Source organism: Talpa occidentalis, unplaced genomic scaffold (genome assembly GCF_014898055.3).
Source record: "Talpa occidentalis isolate TD23 unplaced genomic scaffold, MPIMG_talOcc4v2.1 talOcc4.13, whole genome shotgun sequence".
NCBI classification, from domain to species: Eukaryota; Metazoa; Chordata; class Mammalia; order Eulipotyphla; family Talpidae; genus Talpa; species Talpa occidentalis.
The window spans coordinates 54,112,888-54,140,718 of NW_023601322.1; the positions used below are offsets into that span (position 1 = coordinate 54,112,888).

Here is a 27,831-nt window from a genome sequence, read left to right on the forward strand (position 1 = left end):
TCTAAATAAAGCACCCAAAGTTACCCGTCCCCTTGTGGGTAAAAGTCCATCCATATGGGATCGGCCCAGAGCAAGGCCCCAAAGCCTGCCACAAGTCTAAAGCATCTTCCATTGGGGACCCACAGAAAAGGGTCAGAAACTACCAGACAAGCCCGGAAGGAAAAGAGCAAAATCAACACCAAGATAAAAGCTGCCATGGTCACCTCCCACGGGTCTCACCCACATCTGTGTCACCCAGTCCACGACCAAAAGACAAGCGCAGTTTCTTCACGTGTCTCTAGGCTCCATCCTGCTTCCTTCCTTCCTCAGTCTCTTCTGCAGCTTCTCCTCTTCCTGCTCAGCTCCACCCTCCTTGGGTGGGGCAGGGAACCTCCCCCTTTCCTGGGGACCACCCTGTTACAGGGGCAGCATTGGGGACACTGTGAGGGGAAGGTCTGTGTGGGTGATGCGGGCTCTGCGAGGGGTGGGGGGCTCTGGGAGAGTCTCTGTCTCCCCTGGTGGGATTGCAGAGGGGTGGATGCTGTAACTGACCAGGGAACTACTAAAGTTCTGGGCCTTCCTCTCCTTGCAGGGCTGATGTGACTCAAACACGCACACTCAGGCTGATGATGGAGATGAGGAGAGGACAGTTGATTAGGAGGAGGCCCCCATTTCCTGAGCCACAACATCCTCCCCAACTCCCCAATGCTGGGGTGGCAGGGAGATTCAGGGAGCCACGAGGAGGTTATTCAGGGAATCTAGAGGAGAGAGGCCTGTGCTGCCCTGGAGGACCAGCCCTGGGGGCTGATTCTGGGGCTCCGGGGCTCCATTCCCTGCAGGCGGGTCAGAGTCAGCCCCGCTCACAGCTCCAGGCTGCTGACAGCCCCTCTGTGCCGTGACCCTGCAGACACCGCTCTGGGGATAGTATAAAGAAAACAAAACAGCAAAATTAAATGGGACTCTAAAAACGGTAGAACTAATTTTTTAAAATCACATATTTTGAAGGACACTTCAGAGGATGTGGAATCCTTGTCTGACAGCTCATTGCAATCAGGACCTTGACCGTCACGTGAGCTACTCTGGCCTCCACTGTTTCTTGTGAGAAAACAGCCACTGATCACTTTATCGCCTGAATATTTTACTGGTTTATACCAAATCACTTCCTACTTTGCACCTAAAACAAAGATCTGGCGTCTCCACAGTCTCTGAGGGGGAGGCGGCAGGAGGGGCCTCCCTCAGAGGCTCCAGCTCTGGGTCCCACGAGGCTGCGATGGGGACGAGATGTTGGCGGATCTGAACAGCCGTGATCAGCGTGGAAGGAACTGCCTCAGAGCTCCTGCATGTGGCTCCTGGAGAAAACCCTCAGGTCCTTGTCCTGTGGCGTCCCCTTAGCTGAGGGTCCACCGTGTGCAGGGAATCACCCCAGAGAGGGACCAGGAGGGGAGCCGGGCGGGAAGTCTCAGCCCCTGTGAGCCTGACTCTGTGACGTGGCGCGTCCCTTCTGCTTCATTCTCCTCACGAGGAAGAGCCAGCAAGTCAGACACACGGGGGGTGGGGGGGGGAGTTGTCTCCCCTCATGTTTATCACAGAGTTGGTGGAAATTCAAAAATCAACACAGAAGACCTTCTGGGCACTAATTATTTCCATTCTGCCCACATGAAAAATAAGCTGCCTCCCACCCAAGGCGCCTAAAAGTCTCATCCATCACAGAAGCAGCATGACGTCAGCATCTCATCACGTGACTCAGGACCACGCAGAGGAGGCTCCTTGAGAGCATCTGTGCAGTGAAGCCGTCTGTGCTCAGCTCCTCGTGGGCTGAGGCAGTTTCCTGCCCCACAAGTCCTGGATGTGGACAATGTGGAGGACAGACACAGGCAACTTGTAGACCCATTTCTTAATATGGTTCTAAAGTCACTTAATTGAGATATAACTTATGACCATCAAGTCACTTGTTGAGGCTCACCTCTCATGTCCTTTCTGTGAGTAATGAGCAGGGCAACCCCCTCTGTCCTTGCTCACCTGGCACCAGCCAGCCCCCCACAGGCTGTTCCCTCCATGGGACCCTCACCCCCATCACTCCTCCCCAGGGCTTTGCTCCCATCCCACCATCTACACTGACCCCCTTAATGGACACAGGAACCCCCACACCCTCCCCTGCTGCCCGACCTGCTCCCTGCCTGTCCCTCCTCTCAGCCCCTCTACAGGTGGGGGTGATACAGTTACAAATGAGCAGTCTCTTAGACAGGCATTAACAAGTTTGTCTTTCTCCTATTTCCCTACAGATTTGTCTTTGATGGGCATTAACAAGATGAACAGTTTGTCTTCCCCCCATTTGTTGCAATTTCCCCCTTGTTTGAGAGATTTATCTTTATGACTCATCTCCCACATGAGCATTCCTGCATATCTTTTTTTTTCCATTTTATTATTTTCCTTCTTTTTTTTTTTTAAAGATTAATTTATTAATGCATACCAGAACTGGGGTATAGGCCAGAGGTACGGGGGATGGGGGGGTGAGAGGATTCACCAGAGACAGAGTGGGGAACAGAACAGGCAGACTGACGAAATACACTGCTGAGGGGAGCAGCGGGCGAGACAGGAGAGGTCTGCTGCACCATGAGGATATCTCCCTGGCAGGGCTGGGATTGAACTGGTGCTTCAGAGGCTGTGGACAGCTTCACAGTGTTATGCTTAACCCCTTGTGCCACCAGAGAGGCCCCGTTCCTGTATTTCAAGGAAGAGGAAGTGAAACATCTGCTATTGAAGAAGAACAAGCTGGCGCCCGCCTATCTCCATGCTCACCCCTTCCCCCTCCCCTTTGCAGACCCCAGCCCATCTTCCCCTTTTTTCCCTTTGTATAAATACCCCTGCCCTCTGCCAAAGAGCAGGACGGTGGTCTTTCAGACATGAGTCGGCCGCCCTCCTCATTTGTGGACAAATTAAACTGCTTTCCTTTTCCTCAAACTCTGTTTCCTTTTATTGGCTGAGGGAAACTGAGGTCGGCCTTCGGTATGGGGCGGGGGATGGGTTTCCTGCCTTTATTATGCACTGACTCCTCTGAGAAAGCAGCTCTGTGAATACAGCAAATCTGTTTGTTTTATGCACAGCACATAGCACATAATATATAGATATTGGTGGAGTGAAATGAATTAATAACTGACAAGTGTTTCTGATACAAATAAATCAAGAGCAAAAAAATGAGGTGAAAGGTATTTTCACATTTTAGACAGTTGACTGTTTAAAATCCATAAATCCCTGACTGAGCAATGTCATCCCTCCCCCCATGTTCCAGCTCAGAGACTGCTCTGAACTGTGTCGTCACATGAGTGGTGGGGAGCACCCCCATCTTTCAAGAGCCAGGGCCCCCACACAGCTGTCCTTCCTGAAGGAAGAGCTCCCAGAGCCCCTGGGCCCCACCCACTGAGGGAGACACAGGACTGGGAGGGACACACTCACCTGGGGACCCCCCTGGGGCAGCTGGAGGAGGAGCAGCAGGGAGGGGGGAGGCAGAGCACAGAGCTGGGGCAGGAGCAGGCGCCATCTCCTCAGGGCTGGGGAGAGACAGGGCAGGAGGCAGCCAGGCCCACATAGAGGATCAGGCAGCCAAGAGCTCTAGGCTCAGGGGGAGCAGGGCCCAGGGACCCCCCCCCCACCAGCAGGAGCAGGGCCCTTCCTAGTGACCCCTAGGCCTTGAGACCAAAAAGGACAGACCTGGCTCTTCTCAAGGCTTCTGAGCCTCTGTGCTGCTAGAACATGAGGTTTATTGGAGAAAAACATCCTCCCTTCCCTTCCCACCCTGTGGAACAACACCCCAGACCCACACTGCTCAGAGCACCAGGCCCCTCCTTTCCCCGCACCTGGGCCTGGGGTGCAAACTGCCCTCCTATCCCCATCATCACACCTGGTGACTCCCCAAGACAGAGGCCCAGACCCAGGCCCCCATGAAACACAGGCTAGCGCCTGCTTGTGGTCCTGTCCCCCTCAGTGTGAGCAGGTGTCCCTGAGAAGCATCAGGACACAGGACATTATCCCCCAGGAGTCAGTCCCCCCAGGGTCCCTCTACAGACCCCTGTCCTGCTCTGTCTGCTTGTTCAGTGAAGGTCAGTCTCTCCCCAGCCCTGACGTGCCAGGAACAAGGACGAGGTCCTGCCCCAAACACAGCAGGAGCCCGGTCAGATATCCACTGAGGGCTTCCAGGCTTCCTCCTTGTCCTTATCCTTGCTAACCCCTGGTGGGGGGAAGTGGAGGGGGTGGGATTTCTGCCCCAGGGTCAGGGACCTGCTGGGACAGAGCAGCAGAGAAGGGAAAATGAGTCCTGATCAGAGAAAACACACTCAGTCTGTTAGCAGGGAGAATGAGGGGCACCCCCTGGGCCCCAAGCCTGCATGCTCTATCTGGGTTCTGCCATCTGCCGCATAAAGGCAGAGCACACTCCTAGTGTGAGCTCTCAGTAGAGTCCCGTGCGGGGAAAGATGGGATAACAGTTTCCCAACCAAACACTGAAAGTTACCCCCCCACCCCCACCCCAGGGTAGAGGACCAGCCAGACTCCCTGGGGAGAGGCCAAAGCTGCAGGATGTGCCCCACCCCCACCCCAGCTCTCAGCCCAGCCCAGCCCCCAGCTCCAACCACCCCAGGGGAGGAGAGCAGGAGGGAAACTTGGACTCAAAACCATGCCTGGAGGACACACCCAGAAACCTCATTTCCCCCCAATGCTGCCCTGGGCCCATGTGGGGAGGAAAAAGAGGGGGAGGAGGTACAGAGCACAAGGTAGGTGTCCCTGGACAACCCTGGAGGACACTGGACACCCTGCAGGAAGGACACTCACCCCCTTCACCGCCTCTCCAGCTCCTCAGAGTCTGTACTGCTGCTTTCTCAACACACACTGTTCCCTGTTCCCTGTTCTGTCTTGTCAGATACAAATTGTCCTGATCCTGATGGGTTAATCATTTATTTCCCGCTTTAATGGGCATATACCTCTAGCTTTTTTAATTGTTTCAAGTGCTTTTGAAATAGTTTCAGGTAAATACCTAAGGTTGCCCAAATACCGTGGAGAAGGTAAAATGAATTGTGAATTGAAAATACAACTACTGATGGGAAGAATAAACCCCTTTCTCCAACGTGCCATCCAGTAAAATTCATGTTGACAGGGTTAGGATGAGGGGTCACAAGGAAAGCCTCTTCCATAAACGGTGCTGGAGACACTGGACAGCCTCGTGCAAAAGAATGAAACTAGACCACTGTCTCCCACCTCACACAAAAATCAACTCAAAATGGATAACAAGCTGGGATGTAAGACCAGAAACCATAAAATCCATGGAAGACAACAAGGACAGAACGCGCCATGACATACATTTCAGATATCTTTGTGGCTCCATCCCCTGCAGCAAGGAAAAGAAAAGGGAATATAAAACAAAAGGGACAGATAGCAAATATCTACAAGTGTTAGAGGAATGGGCCTGGATCTGCTGCCCGTCACTACCAGAAAGCCACAAGCAGAGCCAGGATTTGAATCTATAAGCACTTTCACTTCTCAGATCACAGGCCATTGATCTGAGAGAATGGGGGGACATCGCACCGTTCCCCCATTTCATCTCCAGCTGGCCTTGTTATAATCAGTTACATAAAGACAGTCACAGCAAACAGCCATCAGAACAGCCCATCACAGTTGCTGCTCCTGGTCTCCAGCACGTCCAGACTCTAGAACTTGCTATCAGCACCTGACTTCACCCAGGTACCACATTACCACAGTCAGTTTGCACGAATTCAACAGGAACAGAAATTATTATGCAGACCTTTTAATTTTGCTTTGTTGGAACTTCACATAGGAACCCTCAGACTGAGAGCTCCTAAAGCCAGGAGTCAGGGCTCAGGACCATGCCAAGATCTCACCATCAGACTTGGCCTGCGGTACCTGTATCTTCGGGGAAATCCCTCTCGAGGCTCCCAAGACATCTGGGGTTTCTGGACCTATCAAGGCGTTGCCTTCTTTACCCTCTTGACAGACCCTTGTACCCCTAAAACAGGTGCAAGTTTACTGTTTTCTTGTAGGCTCTGAGATCAGTCTGGTTTCTGAAAACACAACATTCCAGACAAAGCCTTGGTAAAATACCCATATTTCCAATTGTCTATTAAAGAGAAAGGAAAGAAGAACTTTATTGGATTTATGCAAACAAACATTTTTTTTTTAAAGATTTATTTATGTGTAGAAGAGCTGGGGTGTAGGCCAGAGGTGGGCGGGGGAGGGGAGTGAGAGGATTCATCAGAGACAGAGTGGGGAACAAAACAGGCAGATCTACTGAAATGCCATGCTGAGGGGAGCATCGGGCAAGAAAGGAGAGGTCTGCTGCGCCATGTGGGTAGCTCCCTGGGCAGGGATTCAACTCAGGCCATCACGGTGTCTCTTCCACATGTTTCCTTCCATGTCTGTAAGTTCCTGGTTCAAGTCCAAAGCCAAGAAGCAAGGCGGCCTTCTCTACATATCTCTCTCCTGTGAGTCCTTCCGGTGCTCTCTGTGCTGACAAACCTTTATGTTTTGAGCAAATCGTCCATCAAAACAGCCCATCACAGCTGACACTCCTGTTGTCCGTCATGATCAGCCCCAGAACTTGCTGACAGACATCAGAGGGCATCAGTGTCCGGCACTCTTTGGGGCATCCGCAGGGCAAGATCTCAGTTTAAAACAAGAGCTTGAGTTCAAAGAAAACAGATCATGAGTCATGTAGCGTGTGTGTGCAGCCTGTGTGTCTGCAGATTCCTGTACTAGGTATGGGCCTTTCCTCCCTGGCCCCCTCTCAGAAGGACAGAGCTAAGGCAGAGCACAGGGCACTGTCTGTGGCTCTCACCCGTGCGCTCAATTGCAACCACTCAGGCTCAGGGAACAGCAATGAGGTTTCTCTAATGAACAGGAGAGCAGGGAAATAGAGTTTCTAAGGCCTCCGTGGCCAGCTGTGTCACCCCAGATAGTGTCCACAGTATCCGATGGTCCTAAATTAAGGCTGCCCGTGTAAGGTGGTACAGTCCCGCCAGGGAGGGCCTGGAGGTGGGGGCACAGCCGCAAGCACTGGGCCAGGATCCAACTCACAGTGGCAGCAGGAGGTGCTCCCAGGAGGTGCTCCCCTCTGATGAGACACCCCAGCAGGCACAGCCACAGTCTGATGGCCTGGCTGGATGGGAAGGAGGCAACAGCACCTGGAGGTGATGTCGGACACTCAGCAGCAATGACAGGTCTCAAAGGGGATCTTGCTGCTGTAGCCCCAGTGGGCTGCATGCCCTGGGGTGGTATGTGGGGGTACAGAGAGCCTCTGCTGCCAGATTGGCTGCCACCCTTGTCCATGACACTGATGGTGGCTGGTGGTAAAGTGCCCACCCACTGTCACCCACTGCCACTCCCGCTGCTGGTTGCAGTGGGCACAGCTGTCAGGGTGGCCGGGCCCTGTCCTCAAGCAGCAGCCTCCTGTAGCCTGCCAGGGTGGGTGGCACCATTCAAACCCAGCTGTGTCCCCAGCTCTCATCCCTAGCCCAGCGAGGTGGCCTCAGCGAAGCTGTCTTGTGGCACCCACTGCAGGGCGGTAGCGCTGCCCAGAAGCAGCTCCTCTGGGGGGCAGGGTGGAGTTTGACGAGGCTTTGCAATGGTGATATAAGGGTTTTTGTTCAGGTAAGCTAAGGGTGAAAGAGCACCAGGATTTTTAGATTAACTGAACAGTCTTTAATTTGTTACAAGAAACTAGAGAAAGCAGTTTTGAATACCTTAATTTTTATATATGAAAGTGTTATAGGGCAGCCCTGATACAAAACGGGTTGCCTGACTGTGGGTCCTCACCCGCGCTTAAAAGGACTTATCAATGCTCTACTGCAGGCACACACGAAAGGTTAATAAAAGGTTTATTTACAAGGGAAGGGCAAATGAGGAAATGTACAACTCAGGGAGAAAAGTGGGAGACAAAGTTTTAAAATGCATCCTACCCGATCTGCCGATCTGGAATCCCAAATGGCACTCTGAGAGCTGGCCGCAAGCCAGGAGCCGTGAAGCCAGGAGGAGAGCGACAGAGCGAGAGAGAGAGACCCCAAGGCCCACATGTTTGGGTTTTATACCAAACCTGGCTGCTTAACTCCACCCTCAGGTCCCAGCCACCTTCCCTTTGGTGGTGACAGGATTTGTCTTTCCCAATGTCTTGATGGCTTTGGTCTGGAGTGGGGGTGGAGTCCACAAAGCCTGCACGGAATTAGCTCAGGACATCATTTCCCCCTAACAGAAGAACTAATGCTTGGTGTTACATAGGTGCACTACTGATATTTAAGTTAACTGAAATATTTTATAGTAAGTCATTTGAGCACACATTTTTTTTTACTAAAACCCGCTCTCAGACCTTCAACACTTTCTTTTGCTTTCTTACTTTTGAGTACCATATCATTACAAAGATACCATCTTTAAATTATTTTAAGGACCTCTAGAATATCCATTTTCAGTACATTCCTTTCTTTTTAAACACACACATATATTTTGGAGTTTTGTACCTATAACCCCTAAATATATATAATATTTTCAACATTATATATAGAAATATTTTATATATGAAATATATTTCAATATTTTCAATATTTCTAGATAGATAGCTAGAGTTGAAAAATCAAAGTTATCTGAATAAATATAATAAAAACCAATAACTATGAAGATGAATCAGGCATGGACTCTGTTCCAAGACAACAACTTTGTTCATATGCAGAATACAGAAGAACCAAAAAAAGGTCAGAAAAAAAAACCCAAACCAAAACAAACCCTAGACATATGATTGCAGAAAGGAGGCTACTAGAGGGGGTGGGAGGGTGAGAGCAGAGTGTTGGGCGCACAGTGGATCTGGGGAAGGACTCTGGGTGCTGGGGTGGAAGGGGTGGCATGGTCACTACCTCTGAAGAGATGGGAGCCTGTTCCCTACATGAAATGAATTGTAAATCACCGTGACTGCGATTTGAAAAACAGCCCTCAGCAAAGGGACAGCGAGGGAAGAGAAAATTACCTGCTTTGGTAACACAGATCCGAAGAGATGTGAGATTATTCCCCTAAATCACACACAGTACTGTAAATCAGTGTTGCTTCAATTAAAAAAATTAAAATAGCCCTCAGGAAAGGCACAGGGAGCCGAAGGGAAAAGCATCTGCTTTGCAGTCTCCAGGGGGTTGTCATCAAGGGGCTGCAGAGAGAGCCTGTGGGGAGAGAAGAAGGCACCTCAGACACGGGGCAGCTCCAGAGCCTCCTCTCCTCTCCTCCACTCCCTCCTCCCCAGCCTGGTGCCAGGGCTGCTCACAGGGCATCTCACCCCCTCCCCTCAGTGATGCTCAGCCCCAGCTCACCCTCTCAGCCTGAGTCACACACACCCACCCTCTCCCCTGGCTGCCAGACTAGGACAGCGCCGCAGCGCCCCCGTGTGGCCACGGGGCTGAGGACAGAGCGCAGGTACCCTCTGGTCTCCCAGGTCTTCCTGGGGCTCCCAGAGGAACAGAAGTGTGCATACAAGGGGGAGACTCCATCCAGAGTCAGGCTCTGTGTCTGAACTGTTTCCCCAAACACAGGCTGACATGTTGGTCCCTCTCCACTAATAACCACAGACTTTGTTTCAGGGAGGAGCAGGTCCTCAGGCCATAACAGCTGGATGCAAGGACCAGGGTGGCCCCACAAACATACCAGGTCTCCTCAGTCTCCTGGAATGAGACCTTGACCCAGGGTCACTTGTTTCCCTGCTGACTCCAGGGTTGAGGCTCCTTCCCCAGGGAATCAACTCTAAACTCTTCACCCCTAGGATGGGCTGGAGGAGGGAAGAGGTCATGGGCTGGCAAGAGGGAGGCTCCTGGAGGGGTGCAGAGAGAGAGAGGAAATAGGGGCTTTAGGGGAGGGAGGCCAGAAGGAGTGGAGTGGGAGGCCCAGAGAGGATTGGGGCAGGAAAGGGTCAGCTTAGGGGACACTGGGTGGAGGGGTGTTCTGTGTGGGGAGAGGCCCAGGGGCTCTGGCTGTAGAGTCTGTGTTATCATCCAGCAGTGAGCCCCTAGGGGAAGTGAGTGTGGGGGTGCAGGATCTGCTGGTTCTGTGCTGAAAGCTCTGTAGCTAATTGGAAACTGTACTGAAGTTAAAGGCATCCCTGCACTGTAGGTGTGGGGTGACTCACATTCAAGGGGAAGGCAGGAAAGGAAGAGGGGAATGATGATTGAAGGGAATCCCCTCTTCCAGAGCAGGACCCCCTTATGCTGGGGTGACAGGGAGAATCAAGGACCCCAGAGAGGGACAGCACAAGGCCTGTGCCACCTGCTGGGGACAGCCTTGAGCCTTGACCAGGGATCCCAGAGCCCTTTCCTGTGCTGGGACCTCACAGCCCAGTCTGAGGCCATCTCAGCTCACAGCCCTCAGGCCCTCGGCACCATCTCAGGCACCAGGAGCCCCTGCACCAGGAGGAGTGGCCCAGGCCTTGGACTCCATGTTCCTGGAGCACAGATGGCAGAGCACAGAGGAACCTGGAGTCTGAGGTGGCCACAGGAGATGAGCCAGGAATAGAAGTTTTTTATTTAACTTCTCCCTAGAACAGAATGTGTCTCCCCATCCCCACCCTCCAGGCCAGGTGTCCACACTCATACCCAAGATGGGCCCTCATACCCAGGGTGAGACCCCCAACTTTGGAGCCTGGAGGGTGGCCCTTCCCCCTTCCCTAGCCCTGGGAGCCCAGGCCTGGGGTCCTGTCTCTTCTCCCTCCTGGACAGAGAGGCAGGGACCTGCTGTCTGGGTCCCTCAGGCCTCGTTCTTCCTGCCACCTCCTGCGATGAAAGTAAAGGTTCATGGTTCTACTTTCTATTTCCTTGGCATATCCTTTCACCCGTTCGCTATTAACCTATTTTTGTTTGTATAGAAAGTCTTTCTAGCATATATAGATTGCAGTCTCCTTGATATTATCCAGTCTGAGAATCTCAGGCTTTTGATTGGAATTTTAGTTAATTTATTTTTAACATGATTTTTTATATACTCAGATTTGAGTTTATCATTTTGATATTTATTTTTTAATTGTCTCACATCTTTTCCCATTTCATCTTTTTCTACATTTCTTTGATTCAAGCAATTTTTTTCTGTGAAATTAATTTTTTCTTTAAAGATTTATTTATTTATGCATACAAGAACGGGGGTACAGGCCAGAGGTGTGGGTGGTGAGAGAACTCACCAGAGTCAGAGTGGGAAACAGAACAGGCATATTGACTGAAATACACTGCTGAGGGGAGCAGCGGGCAAGTCAGGAGGGATCTGCACCATGTGGGTTGCTCCCTGGCTGGAGATCGAACTCGTGCTGCAGTGCCTGCGGTAAGCTTCATAGCTTGCATCTTAACCCCTTGTGCCACCAGGGAGGCCCCTAGAATCTCAGACTTTTGATAGGAATTTTAGTTAAATTTAGTTTTAACATGATTTTTAATATGGCCAGATTTGAATCTATCATTTTGATATTTATTTTTTAATTGTCTTTTTTTTTCCATTTCATCTTTTTCTACCTTACTTTGATTCAAGCAAATATTTTTTTCTGTGAGATTAATTCTTCATGTGGCTTTAGATATATTTGTATCAATACCTTTTATTGTGGTATTTAAATCTGTGTCTTTAATTTTTCAATATCGACTTAATTAAACTACATCCCATAAAATATAGGAAATTTACAGCAATATAGTTCTGGGAGCCATGCTACTCATGTTGTCTGACAAGGGTCCAGGCATGGGGTAGATTCCTGAAAAGTCAGGAATCTCGTTAGCTGACTCCTGCTAGATTCTCCTCATTTGTTTATGGCTAGTTTCTATCAATTTCTGAATAGCCAATTTGACAGCAAATGGCACTGTGTGATTCATTGACTCATGGTTAGCTAGCATGCAAACTCTTGACTTAGGAAACCTACCAAAAGTGGAAGGAGGCAGATCTTTGAGAATGGCCCAGGAGAACAACCAGCCTAGCAGGCTGCCAGGTCTTGTTTAGATATGCTTACTAAGGAAGCAAACTTGTCTTTTACTTACATGTCCATGTCTATGGCCCTTTAGGAGGGAAAGAGTTCCTTTTCATCAAGAATTCCCTTTTTCCTTGGCAGTTCCTTTTTCCTTAACAGTTACCTTTCAGTGACAATGGGTATGGTAGCTGTTAGAGTATGCATTCAAGAATAAGTCAACAACATTTTTGTGACTGGTCGAGCTAATAACCATGGCAGTACAAATAATGCACTTGGAAATAATCAATGTTACAACTACTGATATGTCCCGTATTAACCATTGTGAGAACCAAAAGCTATAACCATCTCCGGCCCTGCCTCTGATGAAATATTTGTAGTTCCTTAAAACAACAATCAGCAATCTTACAGAAAAAGGAATTTTCCCTTGACCTTAAAGTTAGATACAGAAACTAGACTGACTAAATAAGTATAGCAGTAATAGGTAGAAAAACTCTTCTGTTAGATTAGGAGAATTCCTCCCTTAATTGAGAGCTTGGGGCTAGGGAAGAGTCAGTGTGGCTTGTCTGGCATTGATGCCTGTGGAACCAAGCTTAGCCGAGGTTTCGCCATTTTGTATATCCTCCACCTTGATATGTTAGTCCTTGTCCAGCCGCATTCCGGAGATAGTTTCAGCAGTCACAACCGTCACTCCACTTGGTGACGAAAAAGCAGACCACCCCAGCCGCCAATGAGGGCAGTCCTATCCATAAATGGGACAGCATCTCTAACCGTCCAATCAGTTTGAAACTGTAACCGCGCGCGCCAAAATGCCTTTGTAGTTGCCAATGAGTAATTGCCAGCTTCTTTCAAAATTCGCGCCACTCGTGACCCTATAAGATACCCCTGCTTCCTCTGTCGGGGCTCTCGACCTCTGCCGTTGCATCGGTGCGTGTCGAGGGCCCGGACTCGAGCCCGTAATAAACTCCCTTTTGCATTTACATCAGCTGTCTTTGGATTCTTGGAGGCTATTAATATCTTATTGATACCGGAATTGTCAGGCCTAGTCTTCCAGCCAGAAACAGATCCCAGGCTGCAGGGACAGCGCTGAGTCCCAGCCACTAGACCCCCACGGGTTGGTGTCTCACGAAGACGCAGCACGAACTTCACAGACACTCAGGCAAGCAAGTGAGAAGAGGCAGGTTTGTTTAAAGAAAGAAAAAGTTTATTGAGGAGAAAAGGAACAGAAATAAAGCGAGACTCCCAGGCCATGAAACCAGGCCAGGGAGGGGCAAAGAAGCCAAGTGGAGTCATGTCTCAGGGAATATATACCTTATTTCCCTCATTATTTTCAAGCTCCACCAGTCTCTTTGTGATTGGTAGTTCTCGGCTGCCTCCCTTAATCTGCTACTGGGGGCGGGGGAGGGGGGGATCTTTACATTCCTTATCTATTGAAGAAAAACAGGCTGGCGCTCACCAGTCTCAGTGCTGACCCCTTCCCATCCCCCCCTTGCATGGGGACTCATGTCCCCACCAGACATGAGTCTGCTGCTCTCCTCATTTGTCCATACATTAAACCACTCTCCGTTTCCCCAAACTCCACCTCCCCTTATCACCTGAGGGAAACCAAGGCCAGCGTTAACAATATTGTCCTTGGCCCTGGGATGTTTATTATTCCCAGTGGAATTTGTTCCATTCCTCTAGTTGCTCTTATCTCTGAAGCCTTCCTTAATTCTCCGAGGTCCCCACCTGCACTGTCCTTGAGGCTGCCTCATTCTCCCTAACTTGCCCTTGGATTCATTATTAAAACCATATACTATTAGATAATGATTTCTATATAAAAGCCTTCTGTTTTTTGCTTTAAACATGGTTATATGTTAGTCTAAACTTTATAGGTTTGTTAGAAAAAATCCTTTTGCCTCCCTTAAGCCAGGTAACTCCCTGTCCTTTGTTTCCCCAGCCCTTAGTTAATTCTTCACCACAGTAAACATAGAAATGTTAGTTTCAGTCACATGAGTTTTTGCTAGTAATAAAATAGTTGTTTAAAATAAATGACTGTTCTAAGAACACTTTTGTTTAAGCAACTGTGCCTTCTTCAAAGAATGTTACAACCTCTGTTAAAGGGCAAATGAACCCCTGGTGGTTCTAGAGGAAGATGTGATCATTGTTTTCTTCCTTCTCTAGTACATATGCTTATGTACCTTGTAATGTATAAATTAAGGGCTGCTGAGACCCTCACCTGAATGATGTCCCCACCATGATCAAGTGTTTGCTTCTCCTCACTCCCCCTTTCTAATCTCTCAGATTTGTCCACGCCCTCTCATCATTACAGGAACCCCTGACAGGACAGTTTGCCTAAGCTGCCCCCTTCCCCCCGCAATATAGGTCTATTTAACCACCTTAATGTTATTATTGTAATATATATATTAAACCAAAATACATTTAAGCCAAATAAAACTTTATAATACAAAAAATTTAAGCAATCATATAGTTCAATAAATTAAAACAAGTCTACATAAAAACAGTATTATGTGTGTGTCTGTTGTTATTTATTGCTGTAAATGTGTGCTATAAATGTGTTAGTTATTGCTATAAATTTCCCTCGACCTGGAAGAATTCCTTTAAAATTCCTTAGGACAGAACTGCTAGCAATGAATTCTTTGTTTTTAATTACTATAGCATATTTACTGCTGGAGACCAGCCCCAGCTAGAAGTCGTGTCAGGGATCTCAGAAAGGAGAGGATGGAGTCAGTGAAAATTTTCTCTCAAAGGGCTGAGGGGAAGTGGAGCGATGTAGGAATGAGGAAGACACAAACACACTAGTTCGTGCAAGTATCTCCTACTGAGGGTCTCAGCGGGTCTTTATTTATACCTTAAGGCAAGTGGTGGGATTACATCAGCGTGAGCATTGAAGCAGAGCAAAGACAATACATATTTTCTCATGATCATGTAAAGACTCCCTTGGCCTTACACCTGAAGGCCATTTTTTTGGTAACCTAAGAACAATTAGTTTCCTAGGTACAGCTCATTTACTAGCATGATCAACAGCACAACATTTGGCAACATTTAAACTTTCCCAATTACAAACGTGGGTGTAAAGTTCCTATTCTATATTCAATTACTACAATCAATTTATTTCCTAGCACTCAATTAACTTGGTTAATTTATTTATTACTTCAAAGTGGTTTAAAACAATTTATCAGATCTACATAAGTTCTACTGAAGTCTAACTCTTAACTAGAAATTCCTAGCCTCCACACAGCCTGCGAATTATTGACCTCATATACCAGGAAATGTATTGTTGCCTCAAACAGGTACCCCCTATGGTTTCTGAGCAAAGCTGGTTTAGGGCAGCTTGTTCTCCATAGTTCTCAAGGCCAAAACATTTCTTTCCTAACTATACCTTAAACAATTTTTTTACTTTTTTGTGATAGTTCGTGTGTAAGAACAATAAGCCAATTATTACCTGGGTCCGAATTAGGTTTTCACAGGCCAATTTGCATTAACCAAGAACAAAGAGGAGAGCATTAGCAGGCGTTGCCATGGAGACTCCCTAGTTCAGATCTTCTTTGGGAAGTTGGAGAACTTCCTTCTTCTGGGAAGTACAACTTTCCCTCTTCAGGGGAGCACAGGAACTCCCCACTTCTCAGGAGTCTCCCCCAGTCCCAAACCTTGTCAAGAGACAGCATGGGAGGCGCAGCCTGCCGCAATTTACTTTGTCTTCTTTCTTGCCATTTTTTTTCTTAACATCTTTATATGAAATAAAATTTACCAATTTTAGATGGACAGTTGGGTAAATATAAATAATAGAATCCTGGAACAACCATAGAGCACAGAGAGCACAGCCCCCTCATCCTAAAACGTCCCCCTCACCTTTATATATTTTTTTTTTAATTTATTTATTGTTGTATTTTCATATTGTTGTTCATTTTTGAGGAATGTTGATTTCTCCCCTCAGGTGTTGTCCCCATAAAATTACCTCCACCAGGACACCCGGGAACATCACCACACCCCTCCCATTTTGATCCCTTTCTCTCCCTCTCCCCAGATGAATGTCTCCAATGTATAGTTTACCTGCTAGTTTTGTCTGGAAGAAGCCCCCATCCCTTGTATGGTTTCCTTATGTTCTTCCAACAAGTGAAGCCATCCTCCATGACGTGAGTCCTCTGCTCACTAGAGGAGGCAGCAGAGACCCATGAGGAGACACTCGGGGGACTCTCCTTGGCTGGGCTGGGAGGGAAGGGCCTGCATGGACACCCCCCCTTTTCTCTGACGCTTTCCCTCTGGTTTCTGAAGATACACAGAAAATAATCCACATCCCATTGTATAGAAAATATTTCCAGAAAACAAAAACACATGCTTTCAATACAATGTGCTTTCAAATATTCTGGTTGTGGTTCAGCTGCTGGCTGAGCTGATTAATACAATCACCTCGACAGACACGTAGCCCATCTGCTTAAGGAAGCCCACTCCGTTCTTAATAGCAAGGCGTGCACTGAGAGATGGAGAACCCTGAGATCATCCAGATAAACTCCATCAGGAAGACAAATTCAAGAATGAGATCTTGCAGGCACATGACTCCAAACTTTCCCAGGTGCTCCTCAATCACGGTGCCACCTGTCAGCGGCATGGGCTTGTTCCTGACCTTGCTTGTCCACTTTTCAAGATGATTCCCAGATAGATGTCAGGTTTGGAAATCCCTAGGTCATATAAGGTTCCATGGAAGAAGCATTTTTGTGGGTTGAGGGGTCACCTGTCAAAGACACCACCGATGATCCTTTTCAGTGAAGGCGTGGAGTGGTCACCTGCACCCATAAACTCAGCTCAGTGATACTTCGGATGCCTGCAACAAAGACAGGGAATCCTTATCTGGCCCTCCCAAGTCCTGTGGTCTCATGGCCAGTCATCTGAGACACACCCAGTCACAGTGCTGCCTCCAGGAACCATGCAAGTCTGCTGCTTGCTGGAATGGAAAGTTCCTGTGGTGTGCTGCTTGTCCAGTCGCTATGACCCTCTTGGGGGTAGCCATGGCTTCCTTGAACCCCTTACAATAAAGAAATAATAAAGAAAGTCTTGGATGGATGGTGTAACAAGTTTCCACATACAAACTGTATAAAACCTCATCATTTCTGCAATTTGGGGCTCAGACTTTTGGGAGGATCCCACTGAGCCCACTGGTGTGACAAATAAATCTCTCTCTCTACCTCTATGAGCCCTGCCTGATTTCTCTGGGAAATTGCCCTAACGTTATTACAAATAACACCAAGGGCCTCCCTGATGGTGCAAGAGGTTAAGCACATCACTATGAAGCTATCCACAGCCTCTGCAGCACAAGTTCGATCCCTGGTCAGGTAGGAAGCTAACTATATGGCGCAGCAGACCTCTCCTGACTTGCCCGCTGCTCCCCTCAGCAGTGTATTTCAGTCACTCTGCCTGTTCTGTTCCTCACTCAGTTTCTGGTGAATCCTCTCACCCCCTGCACCTCTGGCCTGTACCCCAGTTCTTGTATGCATAAATAAATAAATCTTAAAAAAAAATATTAGCACTGGGCCTCCCCACTGGCGCAGCGGCTGAGTGCTGGGTTGCGAAGCTGCCCGCAGCCTCTGCAGCGCCAGTTCTATCCCCGGCTGCTCCCCGGCCACCGGAGGAGGGTCCCACATGGCGTGCAGACCTCTCCTGCCACCCCCTGCTCCCCTCAGCAGTGTGATTCGGTCCTTCTGCCTGTTCTGCTCCCTGCTCTGGCTCTGGTGAATTCTCTCACCCCCCTGCCCTTCTGACTATACCCAGTGCTTGTATAAATAAATAAATAAATAAATAAAAATAAATCTTAAAAAAAATATATTAGCACAAAAAAAAATATATTAGCACAAAAAAAGCCTAAATAGTTTCAACATTCTGTATTTGTGTAAACTAATATATTAGTAATTGGAATTAGACTGTTAAAATTTAAGGGTATGGAGGCCTCCCTGGTGGCACAAGGGTTAAAGTCTCAGCACTATGAAGTATAGGCAGCCATTGCAAATGAGTTTGATCCCTGGCAAGGGTGCTAACCCACATGGCTCAGCAGACTTCTCCTGTCTCACCGGCTGCTCCCCTCAGGAGTGTATTTCAGTCAGACTGCCTGTTCTCTGGTGCCTGTTCTCTTGCCCACTCTGTCTCTGGTGAATCCTCTCTCACACACACCCACCTCTGGCCTACACCCCAGTTCTTCTATGCATAAATAAATAAAAATAAATCTTTTTTTTTTTTAAAGATTTTTATTTATTTATTTATTTATTTATACAAGCACTGGGTACAGTCAGAAGCGCAGGAGGGTGAGAGAATTCACCAGAGCCAGAGCGGGGAGCAGAACAGGCAGAAGGACCGAAGTACACTGCTGAGGGGAGCAGCGGGTGGCAGGAGAGGTCTGTGCGCCATGTGGGACCCTCCTCTGGTGGCCGGGGAGCAGCCGGGGATGGAACCTGCACTGCAGAGGCTGCAGGCAGCTTCACAACCTGGCGCTCAACCGCTGCGCCACCAGGGAGGCCCCAAATAAAAATAAATCTTTAAAAAAATTTTAAGGATGGGGCCTCCCCAGTGGTGCAGCGGGTTTAGCGCTGTGCTGTGAAGCTGTCCACAGCCTCTGCAGACTCTGTATTTTATAATCATTACCACTATACAAATTATAATAATACAGAAAGCTGGTAGGAAAATTTAAATAAATGCTAAAGGACATGAATAATTTTTTGAATCAACTTTATTTTTTTAAAAGATTCATTTATTAATGCATACAAGAGTTGGGGTGCAGGACAGGGATGCAGGAGCTGAGAGGATTCACCAGAGACCGAGTGGTGAGCAGATCAGGCAGATGTACTGAAATACACTGCTGAGGGGAGCAGCGGGCAAGACAGGAGAGGTCTGCTGCTCCATGTGGGTCACCTCCCTGGCCAGGGATCAAACTTGTGCTGCAGTGGCTGCAGATAGCTTCATAGTGCTGCGTCTTAACCCCTTGTGCCACCAGAGAGGCCCCTAAATCAACTTTATTTTGAAGGACAGTTTTGGGGGATATAGAATTCTTACTTGGCCTCCTTTTCCTAGAGGGCCTTGAGTATTTCACTGCAGGCTCTTCTGTCCTCTGCTGTTCCTAAGAGAAACCAGCCATTGATCAAATTGTTGCTCCTGGTGCATTAGTCATTTACATGTTTGTAACAATTACTTTAAAGTTATGCAGCTTAAAACAATAACGATTTGGTATTTCACACATTTTCTGTGGGTGGGGAGTCCAGAGCACTTCAGTTTGGTGATTCCAGCTCGGGGTCTCACGAGGCTGCAATCATGATGTCAGGCCAAAGAAAAGGCTTGATGGACATGGAAGGATCTACGTAAAGGCTCAGCACGTGGCTGCTGGCTCATGCACAGCCTCACTTCCTCACCATGTGATTGTCAACTTATCTGAGTGGCCACGCAGCGCGGCAGGAGAGAGTGAGCAGGAGAGATCAAGCAGGAGATCACAGCACCTTTTGAGCCTCACTGTGAAGTGGTGCAGGCGCCCCAGCCTCCTCCATGAGCAGGGAGCCAGCAAGTCCAGGGACTCACAGGAGGGAAACTGGTCTTGACCTCTTGAGCATAAAAAAAAAAAAAAAAACGGTGGACATTTGAAAAACTTCTACTGTCCATCATCTGGCCACTAAATATTTATATCCTTTTGTCAAAGAGAGAGAAGTATTCTGATACGTTGTAGAGAGTGGTCAGGCTTTATTCAAACAAGCAACATGGAGAAATCACACTTAATTCCAAATACATTAATGATCTAAGATTTAGCACATCTGGAATCTTTTTTATTTTTCTGAGGATTCCTTTTCTTCCCCACTGAAGTTGAACATTTGCCAGAACCAGGAAAAATCTGCCCCTGAGGTGTGCACAGCTGGACCCCTGCTCTGTTGCTTCAGTCTCCACTTGCTGCATTTTCATCCTGGGTCTTGAAGGATTTGACTTGTTTCCTTGTGATTCAATGTTCAACCAAGGTTTTGGACAGTGTCTATCCAGATGTTTGGCTTCCATTCACTTGTTCCTGGTGCACCCAAATACCCAAATGCAGCCACCAAATCTGATGTTTGATTCCTCAATTCAGTAAGGTTTTTGCTTCTGGTTCTCTGAGCGTGTGTGGGTTGGGGAAGTCATCAGTCTTAGGTGCAGATTCACAGATTACACCAGGATGAGTCTGTCACTCAAGGGTAGAACGCCCTCTAAGTTTTTTCTGGTTTTCCAGCAGTTTCTCTTGAGTGTCCCACACCTCAGCACAGTTTAGTGGTCATTCAGGGATTAGACAGAGTTTGTATTCAGATTTGGGATCTTGCCTCTCCATCTGTTGTTAAAATACATGTTAATTAAACTATTTGGATATGCCATTTTTTAAGGATATACAAAAACCCATGTAGAAAAATCCATGACTTCCACATGAAGGTAATTTTATTATACATTATATTTTACTATACAATTTTATTATACAATAAATATTGGGGGGCAGATACTGGAAGTTCAGTATGTACTGTCAATATGGTAGCTACTAGCCACATATGGCTTTTTAATTTTAAATGATATATAGTAAAATATGCAATATCTCAGCTTATGAGCCAAATTTCAAGTGTTCAATAGTTAGAGGCACCATATAGATCAGTACAAATATAGAACATTTTTTTTCTTCCAGAACTTTCTGTTGGATAGCACAGCTCTTCATGCTTTGGTCCTGGAGACCAGCTCCAGCTAGAAGTCGTGTCAGGGATCTCAGAAAGGAGACGATGGAGTCGGTGAAAGTTTTTTCTCTTTCTCGGAGGGCTAAGGGGAGGTGGCGCGAGGCAGAAGTGAGGTAGACACAGACACCTTAGTTCATGCAAGTATCTCCTACTGAGGGTCTCAGTGGTTCTTTATTTATACCTGAAGGCAAGAGGTGGGAATACATCAGCGTAAGCATTGAAGCAGAGCAAAGACAATCAATACATATTTTCTCATGATCATGTAAAGACTCCCTTGACCTTACATCTGTAGGTCATTTCTTTGGTAACCTAAGAACAATTAGTTTCCTAGGTATAGCTCATTTACTAGCATGATCAATCATACAAGACAGCACAACATTTGGCAACAATTAAACTTTCCCAATTACAAAAATGGGTGTAAAATTCCTATTCTATATCCAATTACTAAAATCAGTCTATCTCCTAGTACTCAATTAACTTGGTTAACATATTAATTACTTCAAAGTGGTCTAAAACAACTTATCAAATCTATGTAAGTTCTACTGAAGTCTAACTCTTAACTAGAAATTCCTAACCTCCACAAGGCCTGCGAACTATTGACCTCTTGCCTACACCAGGAAATGTATTGTTACCACAAACAGGTACCCGCCAGGTTAGGCTATGGTTTCCAAGCACAGCTGGTTCAGGGCAGCATGTTCTCCATAGTTCTCAGGGCCAAACATTTCTTTCCTAGCTATACCTTTTGCATTATTTACTTTCTTGATACTAATTCAGGTGTAAGAACAACAAATCAATTAATGTCTAGGTCCAATTGGGTTTTCATATGCCAATTACTAATTAACTTCTGCATTAACCAAGAACAAAGAGGAGAGCTTTAGCAGGCTTTGCCATGGAGACTCCCTAGTTCAGATCTTCTTTGGGAAGTGCAAGAACTCCCCTCTTCTGGGAAGTACAACTTTCCCTCTTTGGGGGAGCACAGGAACTCCCTGCTTCTAGGGAGTCTCCCCCAATGCCCAGACCATGTCAAGAGACAGCATGGGAGGCGCAGCCTGCCACACTTTGGGAGCATCAAGTCAGATGCATTAAACACATGTAAAATCAAGGGGCCAGTATTATCTCTCTTAAAGATGAGGTGAGGTCCCTCGATGGAAATACATATTAAGCAGGTGAAAAACAAAATCAAAAAAGATTATCAGTGGGTCTGGTGCCTCCAGACACAAACAGTCTCAGTTCCAAAGGGAAGCACCTGTCTCTCCACCTCCCTTCTCAGACCAAGGACTCTCATCATCTCTGAGGAATGAGTTCTCTTCCAGGCATCCAGGGGCAAAGCTCTAAGAAAAACTTCGGAAATAGGACATCCAAACCAAGGAGATGGATTCTGGGAGCTCAATAAGAGACAAAGGCAGAGAACACTTGGGAGACTCCCCCTGGTTCACTGAGAAAAGCATTTCCAAAGTAGGTCTGTGGAACCCTTGAGATCACCCAGAACCTTTTACAGGATCCAGGAGGACAAAACTATTTTTATAACATCACTTTGACACCATTTGCCTTTCATTATTTTGACATTTGCTAAGGTAGAACTTAGTAAGAATGGAAATTATAGTACCAACTGCAGTAGTAGTCATTCTTCACCACCACTTCTCACAGAAAAAAAAAAAAAATCCAAACCAAACCAGTTTCACTTCAAAATGTCCTGTTTAAATCACGAAAGCATATTTTCTATTTATCATCCTGAAATCCACATTTTTTAAAGGTCTGAAACGATGACAAGGACGTTCACATAAGGCATGTCTGCTACAGTCCAAAGGGCCTTGTCCCAGGGAGAAAAATGAAATGAATTAGCCTCTTCTTTTAGGCAATATCTTTTTTTTAAAGATTTATTTATTTATTTATACAAGCACTGTGTACAGTCAGAAGCATGGGAGGGTGAGAGAATTCACCAGAGCCAGAGCAGGGAGCAGAGCAGGCAGAAGGACCCAAGTCCACTGCTGGGGGGAGCAGCGGGCGGCAGGAGAGGTCTGCGAGCCATGTGGGACCCTCCTCCGGTGGCCGGGGAGCAGCCGGGGATCGAACCGGCGCCACAGAGGCCGCAGGCAGCTTCGCAACCCAGTGTTCAACCGCTGCGCCACTGGGGAGGCCCGGCAATAGCATTTTTAATTGAAGGAATGAATAGCTAAAACCATGGTTACTTAGATTAGTTGAATTGGCAGACACTTTCCTGAAAATGAATGTGAGTCTGTCCCTTTAAGAAATCAACTGACATAAAATAAATATTAATTAAAAAAAATCAAAAAATCAAAAAATCAACTGATGGCATTTGTTGCCTTGATAAAATGTAAACTCCCAGAGAAAACCAAAATTATGGAAAATTGAGTCCTGTTATTATATACTTGACAACTTACAGTATGTAGACTAATTTTTCTTTTGGGATCTGTGGTAAAAAACAAAGCATGTGATTTTAGATAACTTGACCCCGGTGTAATTAACACTGTATATCTATATACACATAGTGAAACAATAGGTAACTTTTAAAAAAAAATCATACAATTGTACAAGATCCGTTAATATACAAGAGAATGTATGGAGTTAATATAACAATAGGAAATATTCAATGACATTGTTTCAGGTTTCACTTTGCAAATAACCTTTGAGAAAATATTACTTATAAGTTATGATTTAGTATGAAAGTTGTAACAAAGTTGAATATCCATAATCTGAAGAGGTTATTAAAATACTATCCCTACATATTTCCATGAGATTGTATATTTTTTCATAGATTTCAAACAAAACATTAAATGTAGAAGAAACTATGAAAATAAAAGATCTTCTAATGAGACAAAAATGACACTTGCATAAATATAAAATGTGAAAGTTCCCCTCTTTTAATTATCCTTATATTTACAGAAAGTTATTTTCTTAAAAATGCTTTGTTAGGGCCTCCCTGGTGGTGCAAAGGGTTAAGAGGCAACCTATGAAGCTACCTGCAGGCACTGCAGCGTGAGTTCAATCCCTGGCCAGGGAGATACCCCACATAGTGCAGCAGACCTCTCCTGTCTAGCCCGCTGCTCCCCTCAGCAGTGTGTTTCAGTACATCTGCCTGATGTGCTCCCCCTCCGTCTCTGGTAAATCCTCTCACCCCAAGCATCTCTGGCCTGCACCCCAGCTCTTCTAGGCATAGGTAAATAAATCTTTACAAAATGCTTTGTTAGCATACATTGGTTATCAATATTCTAAAGTAAAGAAGTAATAACATCATTTTGAAAGGTTTTATTCTAGTAAAGTAAATATTTAAAGCTATAACCCACATAAAAAATTTACATGGGAGGGCCTCCCTGGTGGCGCAGCGGTTGAGCACTGGGTTGCAAAGCTGCCCGCAGCCTCTGAAGAGCCAATTCGATCCCTGGCTGCTCCCTGGCCACCAGAGGAGGGTCCCACATGGGGCGCAGACCACTCCCCTCAGCAGTGTACTTCGGTCCTTCTGCCTGCTCTGCTCCCCGCTCTGGCTCTGGTGAATTCTCTCATCCTCCCGCACTTCTGACTGTACCCAGTGCTTGTATAAATAAATGAACGAATCTTAAAAAAAAAAAGTTATACATGGGATCCGTAATAATTTGTGAGACTGCAGAGAAAGAAAAAAAAAATTGAGAAACGCTGACCCAATTTTGGGCCTGGATTCAGGGAGGCAACAGTGTGACAAAGGTCTTCGTGCATGTCTGGGCGGGGGGTGGAGGGGTGGAGGGGTGGTTCTCAAGGTCTCAGTCCCCAGGGCGCTGTCTGGGGCTGGAAGGTGACTGTTGGGGCTTCCTCATCTCCCCAGTTTCATTTCTCACAGCCTGGGCTTGTCCTCCTTCCTGGATACTGGTGACTCACCCCAGGTCTCACTCCCCATTGCCTGGAGGTCTCCAGAGCAGCCAATCAGCAGCCCCGCGGCTCCTGTTCCAAAGCCCTCCCCACCCGCCGGGACTCCGTCTCCCCAGCCCGGGTGGAGGCGCGTCCTGGGGGATGCGGGGCACAGCCCTCCTGCTCCTGCTCGCGGTGGCCGCGGCCCCGAGGGAGACCCGGGCGGGTGAGTGCGGGTCGGGAGGGGACAGGGCGCTACCAGAGGCGGGAGCGAGGGCGTGGGCGGGACGTGGGAAAGGCGCGACCTCGCCGCCGCCCTAGTTGTCCCCCCACGTCGGCCCAGCCCTGTCCTAGCCCCTTTCCGTCCCCCGAGACCCCAGCCTCCTTTTGCCCCCCGAGTCTCGGCTATTTTCGTCCCGCAGCCGCTTTTCGGTCTCACTCGTCTTTCACCCACTTTCTGTCTCGTGGGCGCCCCCCTGGGACTCGAGCCCCCGAAGGGGAGAAGAATAGCCCTGGTCTCCCCTCCCGCCCCCAGGCCCCCACTCCATGAGGTTTTTCCACACTGCGATGTCCCGGTCCGGCCTCGGGGAGCCCCGCTTCATTATCGTGGGCTACATGGACGGACGACACGCAGTTCGCGCGGTTCGACAGCGACTCCCCAGGTCAGAGCGCAGAGCCCCGGGCGCCCTGGGCGGAGCAGGCGGAGCAGGTGGAGCAGGAGGACTGGGACGAGGAGACGCGGATCCTAAGGGACAGCACACTGTGGTACCGCGCGCAGCTGGACTCCCTGCGCGGCCTCTACAACCAGAGCGAGAGCGGTGAGCTGGCGCGGGTGCGGGCCGGGTCAGCACCCCCATCCCCACGGACGGGGGGTCGCTCAGGGTCTCCCCCTCCAGGCTTCTCTGCAGCCTGCCCGGGAACAGCCCGCGGGACTTTCACCCCATTTCATTCTGGACAGGCTCTCACACCCTCCAGAGGATGTGTGGCAGCGACATGGGGCCCGACGGGTTCCTCCTCCGCGCGTACAGTCAGTTCGCCTACCACGGCGCCGATTACCTGGCCCTGAACGGGGACCTGCGCTCCTGGACCGCGGCGGACACGGCCGCTCAGATCACCCGGCGCCAGTGGGAGACCCAGGGTGAGGCAGAGAAATTCAGGAACTATGAGAAGGGCAAGTGCTTGAGGTGGCTGTGCACATTCCTGGAGTACGGGAAGGAGACTCCGCAGCGCACGGGTAAGAGGGGCCTGGAGGCCTCCCAGTCCTCCCCTGCCTGGAGTCACTGCGGGAAATGAGTCCTCTCTCTAGTCCCGAGAGGGGGGACTCCCCTGGGTTTCATGTTCTGCCCTAGAGAGACTCCCAGAGACTCCTGCTTCTCCTGAAGGACAGTGAAGGGATCCAGTCTCTCCTGAGAAAGACAGACAGTCCCTGACATCACATGTCACCGGGTCCTTTTGACCAGGGGCCTGTTTGAGAACCACGAGTTTCTCTCTCAGTCTTGTTTCTGGTCTGAGAACATTTTCAGTTATGTGATTCCTGCTTTTCTGTTCATTCACCTTCCACCCAGGTCAGGAATAAAAAGTCTGTGTTCCACTCCCTCTGCTTCATCCTACCCTGGGTTTTCATCCTCATTCTAGGACTTTCTAAGGAATAGGAGAATCTCACACATCCCCCCCAGATTAGCCTCTTTTTTACATTTTATGCTTCTTCCTGCCACACCAGTTGTCTTGTCTATTGTGAGGATGGTCTCATGAGGATTCTTCAGTGTCCATGGAGGAAACACAAAGTGAGTTTTCTGATTTACCACCTCAGATCCCCCAAAGACACGCATGACCCACCACCCCACCTCTGAGCATGAGGTCACCCTGAGGTGCTGGGCTCTGGACTTCTACCCAGCGGACATCACCCTGACCTGGCAGCGAGATGGGGAGGACCTGACCCAGGAGATGGAGCTGGTGGACACCAGGCCTGGGGGAGACGGAACCTTCCAGAAGTGGGCGGCTCTGGTGGTGCCTTTTGGAGAGGAGCAGAGATACACGTGCCATTTGCAGCATGAGGGGCTGCTGGAGCCCCAAGTCCTGAGATGGGGTGAGGAGGAGGATGTGGGCACTGAGGCTGTTCTCAGGGCCATCAGGAGCCCTTCTGGAGCCCTTCAGAGGGTCCGGATAAGGTCTGGGGCTCAGGGTATGATCTTCCCTTCCCTTCCAGTGCCCCTCCTCAGTCCTTCATCCCTACTTCGGGCATCATTGCTGGCCTGGTTCTCCTTGGAGCTGTGCTCACTGGAGCTGCAGTGGCTGCAGCTGTGATGTGGAGGAAGAAGAACTCAGGTAGGGAAGGTAGTGGGGTGATCTTGTCCACGGAGGGCTTTCACATCCCAGGGAGAACTTGTCCTGCCTGGTTAATGGGAAGTACCATCCACACACACGGGTGTTGCCCAGAGGGCATTTGGTCCAGTCCCCCTCATTTCCTTTCCTCATTTTCCCAGTCCTGACCTGGGTCTTTACTCACAGTTCTGGAAACTTCCCTGTTCTGCAGGATTAGAAGATTCCTTTAGGTCTTCTGACCTGACTGCTCCCTGGTCTCACATGATGTTTCTTCCCACAGGAGGACAAGGAGGAAGCTACACTCAGGTTGCAGGTAAATGTTTGATCCCTGAGCCCCTGGGGACAGTGTAGATGGACTCCATGGGGGAGTCACCCTCATCACTCCCTCCTGTGGTCTCATCTCTGACCAGGTTCTGTTTTGTTCTCAACCAGGCAGCGACAATGCCTAGGGCTCTGATATGTCTCTCAGCCCCTAAGGATCTTTTACAATGAACCTGATGAGGCTCCTGTTGTGCACACCTTGGACAGCAGGGTAATGGTGTCACTGTTGTTCTTAACTGTGATATTGAGCATTTGTTCATGTTTTTACTTTTCTATGACTACAGTTGCTGTTTGTATGGAAGTTTTGTACATTTTATAGAGGAAGTGCTATTTATTTATTACACTATTTGTCCTTTTTAAAATTGGGTTATTTCTTTCTGATCATTGAGTTTTAGGCATTATTTGTAGATACAGTCCTTTATCAGATTTGTGATTTGCAAATGTTCCTCCCACACTGTGACCTGAACTCCTTTACTGATGGGAAAGCAAACACTATTGCCCAGACAGGAGCATGGATATATATATATATATATATATATATATATATATATGTGTGTGTGTGTATTTTTTTTAGAAGAGAGAAGATAAATTGCTAACTGGTTTGAGCAGATAATGGCCGATTGGGGTGTTGGGGTGGAGGGGAATGACTTATGCATATCCTTGAGTGTTATTTAAATGTCCTTGTATGAGCATGAAATAATGCTT

General features: G+C 48.1%; 1 protein-coding gene across 1 annotated transcript; it reads left to right on the plus strand.

Moving 5' to 3' along the window:
• The first annotated feature begins 24,636 nt into the window (after positions 1–24,636).
• LOC129145573 (class I histocompatibility antigen, Gogo-C*0203 alpha chain-like) lies at positions 24,637–26,812 on the plus strand. Its single transcript, XM_054693965.1, has 5 exons — positions 24,637–24,709; positions 25,019–25,301; positions 25,442–25,717; positions 26,294–26,654; positions 26,782–26,812. Exons 3-5 carry the CDS (start codon positions 25,462–25,464, stop codon positions 26,810–26,812), a joined length of 648 nt encoding a protein of 215 aa, XP_054549940.1. The 5' UTR covers positions 24,637–24,709; positions 25,019–25,301; positions 25,442–25,461.
• The last annotated feature ends 1,019 nt before the right edge of the window (positions 26,813–27,831 follow it).

Excerpts from the sequence above, each read along its gene's own strand:
- LOC129145573 (XM_054693965.1), top strand. The coding sequence starts at position 25,462 with ATGTGTGGCAGCGACATGGGGCCCGACGGGTTCCTCCTCCGCGCGTAC. Across the intron at positions 25,718-26,293 it reads GGAGACTCCGCAGCGCACGG|ATCCCCCAAAGACACGCATG; the intron begins GTAAGAGGGGCC and ends TTACCACCTCAG. Across the intron at positions 26,655-26,781 it reads CAGAGGGTCCGGATAAGGTC|CTGTGATGTGGAGGAAGAAG; the intron begins TGGGGCTCAGGG and ends CAGTGGCTGCAG.